Source organism: Pseudophryne corroboree, chromosome 1 (genome assembly GCF_028390025.1).
Source record: "Pseudophryne corroboree isolate aPseCor3 chromosome 1, aPseCor3.hap2, whole genome shotgun sequence".
Taxonomy (NCBI): domain Eukaryota; kingdom Metazoa; phylum Chordata; class Amphibia; order Anura; family Myobatrachidae; genus Pseudophryne; species Pseudophryne corroboree.
In genome coordinates this window covers 908,429,637-908,440,804 of record NC_086444.1, presented here as the reverse complement: position 1 = coordinate 908,440,804, position 11,168 = coordinate 908,429,637, and the positions used below count along the sequence as shown (strand labels likewise).

Sequence of the window (11,168 nt, the reverse complement as noted above, 5' to 3'; positions counted from 1 at the left end):
TATTACATAACAATAAAATATTATTCAACTGAATATATTTATTTGAAAAAATATCATATTTAACTATATTGTTATGACAGCAATATATTTAACATTTTCCTATTGAATTATTTTAAACAATAACCAAAATCAAATGTTCGTAATTTTTATCCATCATTAATATAAACACTGTCAGATTAGGATGGCAATAGTATTTCCACATCTTCTTCAGAAACTGTGTATATTTACCAAAATATAGTACAATAATAAAATTATACAATACTAATAAAACTGTGTAATATCTCTCAATGTTTGGGTATTAAAGTTGACAGATTTTTACCCTTAATGTAAACTAAAAAAAAATTACTCTTAGATTAACAAATATGAAAAAAAATTTTTTTTTTGTTTTTATATTATTATATAGAAAACACGTAAAAAAAATTCCTTTTTTAAATTTTTTTATTGAATCATCATTGTTTGTGCACACAGTGTATGACTATTTTTTTTTCAATACAGGAAAAGAAACTTGATCCACAATGAATCCACAACAAAGAATATGAAAACCATCTTGATCCTACATAACATAATCTGATGCGGTGATATTATTCTTATTAATCTTTATTATAGAAACATATACAATATATTTTTTTCAAGATTTATTTATAAATCTATTACCAGTTATAATATGTTAACCTGTTCAAAGTTCACCCTTTAGAAAATAAAAGTTTTATTCATTGAAAATACTATGTTAGCTTATTGTTTTTATTATTATTCCTCATACTTACAGCACCCTAAAACTTAAATGACGCAATATGTGGGAAATACATACGCGTGTATGTCTTTGAGGGAAACATGGGAAATGATGATAGCGTCAATTGGCTAGATGGTTTACGCCATCAAAGAACCATATATATTTGCTAATCTGATCCCATCCTTACCTTCATAATTTTAATTTCCAATTCCAATTTTTTATATATCAATATTAAAAATTTACTATTTTGCGAGTTTGGAAGCAAATTTGTGTAATGTGTACATTAAACACACAAATATGTTCCGATTGGTAATCTATTCAAATATTATTGCAAATACAATTAGAATATATAAATAGTGGGAGCGCAGAATGAATCCAATATATTATTTTATTTAAAATATTAATATGTCATCCACATAAAAATGCAGTACATGAACTAGCCTAAGAAAAAACAATTGATATTATATAAATGTAAACGAGACTGCCATATCTCCTGAACAAATATGAATAAAAATCCTTTAATAAACCCTAGTTAGGGCTGCATTAATGCTTCATGAAAATCAGCCGTGCGTCCACGAGCTGAAATGATTGTAAAAAGGAGACTGCTAAAAAGTGCCTCTGTTATAAGTCACTGTCCTCCTTATACACAATAGAATCTCATTGGTAGAGAGTGTCCCAGTACTGGACTTGCGGACAACCGTGCTGTAGTATTATGTGGCAAATGGATAGTGATGGTCAAATTCTATTTGTGGTATATCACCTGATGTAGAAGCCTCTCCGTCAAAGGCGCTGTACTGAGCCGGGTTTGCTGGGGCTCTGTGCAGTGAACGTACAGCTGGTCTCGTCACCGGTGTACCATCCAGATGAACACGGTAGTTTAATTCTGCTGAAGGATGCTGTACCAGTCTGGATATGCAACAGTGTAAAAATACTGGAGCAGCAGATTCTCCGTCCGCTGGTGGAAAAATCTGTATTAATTGCGGCTACGGTCCACTGGATGCATGCGGGTCACAGGGTGTTAAGAGAATATAGCAGTCCAAATGAGGTACTTCAAAGGAGTACCTTAACGCGTTTCTCGTCCCACAACGCTGGCCGTTTCATCAGAAGGAAATGAATTTTATTTCATTTCAAAGGTACTCCTTTGAAGGACCTCATTTGGACTGCTATATTCTCCTGACACCCTGTGAGCCGCATGCATCGAGTGGACCGTAGCCGCAATTAATACGGATTTTTACACCAGCGGACGGAGAATCTGCTGCTCCAGTATTTTTACACTGTTGCATATCCAGACTGGTACAGCATCCTTCAGCAGAATTAAACTACCGTGTTCATCTGGATGGTACACCGGTGACGAGACCAGCTGTACGTTCACTGCACAGAGCCCCAGCAAACCCGGCTCAGTACAGCGCCTTTGACGGAGAGGCTTCTACATCAGGTGATATACCACAAATAGAATTTGACCATCACTATCCATTTGCCACAGAATACTACAGCACGGTTGTCCGCAAGTCCAGTACTGGGACACTCTCTACCAATGAGATTCTATTGTGTATAAGGAGGACAGTGACTTATAACAGAGGCACTTTTTAGCAGTCTCCTTTTTACAATCATTTCAGCTCGTGGACGCACGGCTGATTTTCATGAAGCATTAATGCAGCCCTAACTAGGGTTTATTAAAGGTTTTTTATTCATATTTGTTCAGGAGATATGGCAGTCTCGTTTACATTTATATAATATCAATTGTTTTTTCTGAGGCTAGTTCATGTACTGCATTTTTATGTGGATGACATATTAATATTTTAAATAAAACAATATATTGGATTCATTCTGCGCTCCCACTCTTTCTTTTTTCACACTCACTTTGATCCATTGTTGGGGCAGCCCGCCCACAACTGGTGAGCAGCCGCCTGAATCCAACTACATATAGTGTGTGTATTTTAGAGCGCAAATCTTTTGTATATATTTTTTGAATATATAAATGCATTGTTAAGCAAATGCAAATTATTAACAATACAAAACTTGCAATAATTTTTTTGGGATATTATTAGAATATAAATTATATATATATGCATGAACAATCACTGTAATATGGAATATGTGTCTGTACATATATTTTCTCTATTTTTATCTTGAACATATTAGTATGTGAACCCCACCAACATGAACAAACCAAAACAAAACAAAATAAATTTAGAACATTTTCAGGAATGCACGACTTGAAGTATCTCAGAAAGTATATTCCTATTATCGATTTGTCTTTTCAAACAGGACACATGGATGACTCTGTATCCCTCTGTCTTCAGTTCCTTCACCCTGGCTCGCAAGACCGTTTGTGACATATCTAAAAATGAAGTAAAACAGGTAAGTTCTTGAAAGTTAATTTCCATACTTTTGTCCACCTTATCTTTAACTGTAGTCTTCATTTTAAAAGAAATGCAAGGTTTAAAGGTAACAACCCTAATTATAATAAAATATTACAATATATATTTCTCATTGTGACTCTAGATCAGTAGTGCACCGAAGATTTTTCCATCATTTGTATTAGCAATGGTTAAGTTAAAGATATACAAGCACTATAGTAATGGGTTCCATCATAAATTATGTTTCACGGCACAGACAAAATTATCATGTCCAAACAACCCCAAAATATTGCAAAAATCACCATTCAATGGAAGCACTACTGACTAATAAAATACATTCTGAAAGAATGCATTTCTTGGACAAAGCAATGCCGTATGTCTGAGTTTAATTTATTAGTCTGCGGTGCCGATGTTTGATGTATGTATATATATATATATATATATATATATATATATATATAGTGTCAGTTTGTACTGTGCTCCAAACAATAAATACAATATGCTGCAGTGACCTCCTCGTCAGCTTGGCATAAGATGACTATGTAGATGAAAGGTAATCGGCTGCACTCACACTGCCGTATTCAATGATGCAAAAAGTGTCCCTTTATTGCCTACATGTTTTGTTAAAAATCCCCTTCTTCAGGGACAGATTTCTGTCCAAATAACTTGAAAATATCTACATATATTTAAAAGTTTATTATATCCTGTTTAACACTCTTCTTCCTTATGTCTTTACTCTTTTTTTATTTGTTTTCCTTTTATATTTCAGGCAACTTTGTCTACATGTGTGTTTCCAGAGCTCTGGTCCTCTACATAAAACAAAGATATTTGTATGCTACATGCCAGCATTTTGCTTATACTCCACTCTTGTGATGTCTAAACTTGTAGCCTATAACACTCTGCTAAGACTGTATCCAAAGTAAATCAAATGATGTTTTTTTTTTGAAAAATTTACAAACCATACACAAAATTACAATAGAAAATCAATGTAGGATTAACTTAGTTTCCTATTGAGTTTGGTGATTCAAACTCACAATTTGAATAAGAAGCCTATGGCTAAAACTAATTAAAAATAATAAATGTTAGTGTTATATGTAGGATTTTTTAAGTGCAGGATGATGATCGTTGAGTAGGGCACATTTGTTATCTTGAGGAAACACATTTTTTATGTTACGTTTTTCAAAAAAAGCATAGCACATATGTCTCACCATATTTAGTTATCTGATAATGCAATCTATATACATTTATTAATTACCTTTAATATTTAAGCTTCATCCTCATCGTTAGCTTCCTGTCTCTTCCAATGTTGAATTTGAATATTTGCACGCTCTAATCTGACTCGAAGATCCATATTCTCATCATAGCTTGAGCTAGGTCGATAAGCCAATTGCAATCTTGAATGCACTTCTGATGCTACAGCTATGCTTCTCAAATTTGTGTTTTCAGGGCTGTATTCAGAGGGTACAGGTGCAGCGGTGGATTTATACTTTCCTGTTGCAGCGGTGGATTCTGAGGGTCCTGAGTCAGCGGTGGATTCTGAGGCAATTTGTCCAGTAGTGGATTCTGAGTGTCCTGGTTTTGGCTTCAATAAATAGGGCCCTGGTGCAGTGGTGGATACATTGAGGCCTCTATAAGCAGTGGATACATAGTCTCCATGTAAGTTGTTGTATACATAGGGTCCTGATAAAGTGGAGGATACATAGGGTCCTGTAAAAGTAGTGGATACATAGGGTCTTGATGCAGGGATGGATACATAGGGTTCTGCTAAAATTGAGGATACATAGTGTCCTGTTACAGTCGTGGATACAGAGGGTTCTGTTGCAGTGGTGGATACATAGGGTCCTGCTGAAGTGGAGGATACATAGGGTCCTGTAAAAGTAGTGGATACATAGGGTCTTGATGCAGGGATGGATACATAGGGTTCTGCTAAAATTGAGGATACATAGTGTCCTGTTATAGTCGTGGATACAGAGGGTTCTGTTGCAGTGGTGGATACATAGGGTCCTGCTGAAGTGGAGGATACATAGGGTCCTGTAAAAGTAGTGGATACATAGGGTCTTGATGCAGGGATGGATACATAGGGTTCTGCTAAAGTTGAGGATACATAGTGTCCTGTTACAGTCGTGCATACATAGGGTTCTGTTGCAGTGGTGGATACATAGGGTCTTGGTGCAGGGATGGATGCATAGGGTCCTGCAAAAGTGGAGGATACACAGGGTCCTGTTTCACGTATGGATACATAGGGTCCTGATAATGTCGAGGATACATAGGGTCCTGTTAAAGTAGTGGATACATAGGGTCTTGGTGCAGGGATGGATACATAGGGTTCTGATAATGTCGAGGATACATAGGGTCCTGTTAAAGTAGTGGATAGATAGGGTCCTGCTGCAGTGGTGGATACATAGGGTCCTGGTAAAGTGTAGGATGCATATGGTCCTGTTAAAGTGGTGGAAACATTGGTACTTGCTGCAGCAGTGGATACAGAGTATACTGGTAAAGTGGTGGATACATAGGTTACTGTTGCAGTGGTGGATACATAGGGTCCTGGTAAAGTGGTGGATACATCTGTTCCTGCTGCAGGGGTGGATACAGATTCTCCTGGTAAAGTGGTGTATAGATAGGTTCCAGGTGCAGCGCTCGTTGCATACTCTCTGTGTGTAGAGCTTGTTACATAGTCTCCACGTGTACAGCTGGATACAAAGGTTCCTGCTGTAGCATTGGATATACAAGAAGGATTATCTGATCTGGACATTCTTTGTCTTTCTTCTGTCAACAGTTGCATGAAAGTGGAAATCATGCGTGTGATGGTAATAGTCTCATACTGCCATGCTAGCATTTGATTTATACTGTGCTGCATCTGTTGGTAGTTGATTGCTGCCACATTCTGTGATGAAACAAGATGATCGTAAAAATTTGCAAGAGTGACAAGTGCTTGATTCTGTTGTCTTTGTGTTGTGTTGAGAATCTGTATATTATTATTCAGCTGATTTATTTGATGTTCAATTTTTTTCATTTCTTCATTTCTATTCCTCTCAATTAGCTGCATGGTTTCCTTTAAAGAATCCTGTTGGCTAATGGTTTGTGATCTGCTAACGTCACATTCTGTGTGTATAAAAAGTTCTAGGTACAGTTAATACATCAATTTACAGACAATTTATTAAGTATAGTTAGAAGAACCAAAAAATCAAGTTATAAAAAAACCAGTATCTATTAATGATAGTGGATCTCATTAAAATCTATGTTTTATACATTAAAAAAATTTACCTTGATTTGTAGAGTCCAGGAATTGGTCTTGAAGACCATGGTCAATTACACTAGAATGTGCAGTCTCTGCATTCAATTCCACCTGGTTGGTATCTTCTGTATCAATATTACTTTTCTGGCTGTGCAATACAGGCTCCTCATTAATGTTATCCTGTGTCTGTGTGGCAGTCACCATGTTGCTTTCTATGGCTTAAAACATAATAGATAAATACCATTAATCTTAAACATAGTTTTTAACCATATTGAATATCAATGATAGTACATTTTAATTATATTGATCAAAATAAATACCTTTATCTAACATTAAAGGGTTTAGCATGGTTGAATTTTCTTCCTCCATGAAAGGATCATCCATTGTTGATTGTTCTTGCCTCATGGATGTTTCATTTACCGTGGAAGTCTCTACCGTAGTGGAACTTTGAACCACAGAAGAATATTCTTGCATCATTGATGTTTGGTCCGCCGTGGAATGATCATCCACTCTTGCCGAATGTTTCAGCATTGATGGTTCGGCCACAAAGGAAGTATCATCCACTATCGAAGTATGTTGCAGCATTGATGGTTGGTCCAACATGGTAGCATGGTCCGCTGTTGCATCATGATGCAGCATTGATGGTTCGTCCACCATGGAAGGATTGTCCAATGTTAAAATATGTGGCATCACTGATGGTTCATCCGCAGTTGGAGGAAAATTGTCTGTCATAACTGTTTTTGTTTCAGAAAAAGAAACTTTCCTTGAAATTGTTGTAAAGGAACCTGAAATAAATAATAGGTATATTTAACATTGCATACATATAAATACATAATATTTGATAGACATTACAATATTTCTAGCATTATAAAACTGTGTAAAGCATACCTCAAAAATGTATTTACTTATATTTTTTTACTAATATTTTTTAATACATATAATATTTTATTATATTTATTATTATTATTTTATTACAACAGAAAAAAAGCCTTTTTGGCTCAATAATATAGCTTCTAATCCAATTTTTGATTTATTTCTACAACATAGGGTAAAACATTATAGCTAGCACAATATTATTTTACAGTAGGAGGGCATGTTTATAAAATTAGAATAAGATGCTAGATAGCATGTGTGTATGTTTTTAGGTTCAACGCTAACTCAGGAAAGTAGGTAGCAATTTACAACACACTGTGGAAATATTTGACTAAAAATCTGTAAAAAAAAAAGGTGAGTCTAATACAAAGCTCTAACACTTATCTGTGTGGCCGGTAAGGGGGTGACAGTTAAAAATCATTACTGGTCGGCCTTGCGTGGATGAATAGTGACAAGACATAAGTGTATGGAGAAGGGTTGTCGGTACTTAGTTATATAGTAAAAAATTTCAACATGGGTTTTTAATTCTGTTTTTGTTCTCACATTCCTCGTTAAGTGATGTGTTGTGTAAGGTGCCTAGCTCAGCTACCGCTGTATTATTTGCAGGTTCCCATTCCCAATTGTTGTCCAAGTTGATCCTTAAATAGGAAGAAAAATAACTAATTAAATTAAGAAGGTTGGACTCAGGTCTACTTATTTCTCATGTCAATCTAATGACCATGTCTACATAATAAATGTTGACTTTTAGTAGCCCAATCAATGTTTATCTACCTAATGACCTCCTACATGAAAAAATTAAGTTCGGATATCTTACATATATAACATAGTGAGGGTTGCCTGTAGTCCACACATTTACAGCATTTAGAAGAGTAGCATCAGCAGCAGGATTGGGCTGACAAAGAATGGCATAATTCTCCTTTGCGCCTGCAATTTTACCCATTGGCGGCAGCAGCGTTCGTAGAATGTCCTTTATAAGTGTAATTATTGATAATCAATTACAAAGTAATCAGTTAACTTTTGGTATATCTCGTTGATAAAACGAGAGACATAAGTAAGAGATTTTAATTTAATTAATTTATTTTGATTATACTAGCATTTACTTAGCAATTAACTATTTTTTTCAGCTAATAATTATATATGTATTTAAAAAAAAAAATTACATTGATTTTTAATTATGACCAAAGTATTTATTTTGGCTCAATAGAACAAAGAAATTAACAGTATATGTTTTCATATGCACTATATTTTGAAATATCTTACATAAACTATTTATTATCTAACTCACGATATAACATCATACAATATTGCAAACATTATTTACTGTTTAGTTGTAACGTTTTTACTTTTGTTTTAAATTTTTTACCAGACTGTTGCTCTTCCAAATTCTTCTGCTTTTTCTTATGTGTTTTCTTTTGATTTTTTTCTTGAGCAACCTTAAGTTCTTTAGCAAATATAAAAAATAAAATAAAAATATTACAGTTACTAAACATTTTAATATCACACACACACACACACACACACACACACACACACACACACACACACACACACACACACACACATTGAGTAAACCTTATCCTAAATGATGGGTTCAGGTACTAATTTGGATATACAATTTGAAAGTATTTGTACTAACTGCATATCATAATGAGATCGCATGGCGATGGTGTCCAAATTGAAGCACAGAGTGCATTTATGTTTAATATACACATTATACACAAACCCGTAAGGTCATTTTATACAATTTTTTAACATACTTTGTGCATTAAACAAAGTGTGTGTATATTTACACAATTAATTTGTTTCATATACACATTATACAAACAGCCTGAAGGTCAATTTATGTAATTTTCTTTATAATGTTGTGTATTAAAATAATTATTTTCACATTTGCCATCATAAAAGAAATTTTTCACTATCTTACTCTCCCATTAAAATATATGTGTAAACATTTTTTATTTTATTGATTGATATTGGGCTATGGCATACTCCACCTATGTTTGTGTGTATATAGATATAGACACACACACATCTGGTGGATTGATATTTTTCATGGACAATACGCTAATATATCTATCTATCTATCTATCTATCTATCTATCTATCTATCTAGATATAGTTATATACATATTTATAGTTTGTAAAATAGTTACCCTGGGAACCAGTGGGTGGCCTCTCGTCATCTTGTACCATTCTAAAGTGCTCTTCTAGTTTTTTCTCCCAAACCTTTTGGAGTTTTCTTCTACACTTTATTTTATGATTTGTCTTCCTCTTACAGTCACGTAGTCTCTTTTTGCAGCTTTCAGGAGTTCGATGTATATCTCGAGCTGTAGACACAGATTTTGCTATTTCTTCCCAAGTATTATTTTTAAATTTCTGGTGTACATTAAAAGCTTCGGGACCAAATAGCTGACATGTATGATGAATAACTTGGTCAATGAGGGTGTCTGTTTCATCATCTGTGAACTTTGGGGCCCTGTGGATGCTTCCTTCATCAGGAGATTCATATTCATCATGAGAAGCATCACTGTGACTCTTCTGACTGTGAGATGTTTCAGCTTCATCTTGAGTAAGTGAGGTTCGTTTTCTGCTACCACCCTCTGCCATTTTTTAAAACTAAGACAATCTAAATAAAGACAAAGATTTACTAAATAATTCTATATATATGTTCTATAATTTTTTTCTATTAATCATTTATTAATTAAGAATTATGTTTTCAATTTATCTGGAGCCATGCACTGATACTTAGATGCCAAATAATTCACTAGCCTTGAAACATCCATCGATGGTAGTAAACCATCTGTTTCTCCCCATCAATGTTAAAATTATTCAAACCTGATATAGACCTTGAAAAAGGGACAGCATAGTCCAGAAACGCGTTGGTTTGCCATGCTGTGCCTTATTCCATAATCAAGACGGACAATCTCTGCATGCTTTGGGTAACATTTGTGATTCTAAACTCTGGAGCCTACTGCTTTCTCAACACCTGCGGCTCACACCAAATATAAGGGTACGATCACTTTCCTGCCTTCATTGTGAATCACAACGTGTTTGAGATTTTTTTTTTTCATATTTTTTTTCTTTTATGAAATATTATACATTATACATATCAGCGGATTGGTTGCCATGGACAACTTCTCCACTGGCTCACTTTAACACACTTTTCAATGCTTCATGAATAGATCACTATGGGAGAGACGTCATGAGATCTCTGCCATAGCAGCGACGTACAGACACTAGAGGTCAGTAATGACCTCTAGTATCTGTCACTGGAGACGGCTACAGCGGACGCCCACACAGTCCACGGCGTCTGCTGCAGACGGGGAGCGGGCAGGCGGCGGTGACTGCGGACACAGGACGCAGCGCACTGGGCGTATGCACTGCTTGAATGCACAAATAACCGCTCATGGCAATACCAAATCAATATCAGCAGCATAACTATTTCTCAAGTAACAGTGTTTTAAGTGGGATGGCCATGGGTGTGTTCAGCTGCGATGTGAAAAGTGTGAGTGGACAAATATGGTCACTAAAGGGTCTATTCATACAGAAAACGAAAACATAATTGATACTTATCACTACACATCGCATTGCTTTGATGCGATGTATAGCTGTGATAAGTAGCAATTAATGTATACTTACCCTTAAGACGATGCGCTGCGGTGTCTAGGGCTATTGCGGTGAGGTCTGCTCCAGCGGTCCTTCCCAGCGATGCGCGGGGTACAGCGGAGGGTCACTTTGCGCATGCGCAGGGTGTTTACCTCCCGTCAGCCCGCAGTAGTTGCTGTGAGGTCGGGGGGCAGAGCCAGCGCGAGGTGCAGAGCAGTGATCGGGGAAGCATTGAGCTTCCCTGATGTCTCCGCACTACAGTTCAGGTTACGGCGTCCTGAGATGGCGAACCTGGACTCCATGGAGAAGCGGAAAGCAGAGCTTTCCACACCTTCATGAATCGCACTCACCATTCAAAGGTATG

The 11,168-nt window shown here is 35.9% G+C and overlaps 1 protein-coding gene across 2 annotated transcripts; it reads right to left on the bottom strand.

The window, feature by feature from the left end:
* Window positions 1–2,985: 2,985 nt before the first annotated feature.
* Window positions 2,986–10,240, bottom strand: LOC134917315 (serine-rich adhesin for platelets-like). Of its 2 annotated transcripts, none has more exons than XM_063920282.1 (6): window positions 9,352–10,240; window positions 8,562–8,639; window positions 6,646–7,110; window positions 6,355–6,543; window positions 4,346–6,210; window positions 2,986–3,071 (listed from the first exon to the last, which is right to left on the bottom strand). In XM_063920282.1, exons 1-5 carry the CDS (start codon window positions 9,803–9,805, stop codon window positions 4,355–4,357), a joined length of 3,042 nt encoding a protein of 1,013 aa, XP_063776352.1. In that variant the 5' UTR covers window positions 9,806–10,240; the 3' UTR covers window positions 2,986–3,071; window positions 4,346–4,354. The 2 variants fall into 2 exon arrangements, with proteins under 2 accessions (XP_063776352.1, XP_063776353.1); XM_063920283.1 differs by having other exon boundaries at window positions 4,346–6,192; window positions 9,352–10,239.
* Window positions 10,241–11,168: the final 928 nt, after the last annotated feature.

Coding starts and splice junctions, on each gene's coding strand:
- LOC134917315 (XM_063920282.1), bottom strand. CDS start 9,805: ATGGCAGAGGGTGGTAGCAGAAAACGAACCTCACTTACTCAAGATGAA. Junction 7,111..8,561: donor TTTGGAAGAGCAACAGTCTG/GTAAAAAATTTA, acceptor TATTTATTTCAG/GTTCCTTTACAACAATTTCA. Junction 6,544..6,645: donor CCCTTTAATGTTAGATAAAG/GTATTTATTTTG, acceptor TTATGTTTTAAG/CCATAGAAAGCAACATGGTG.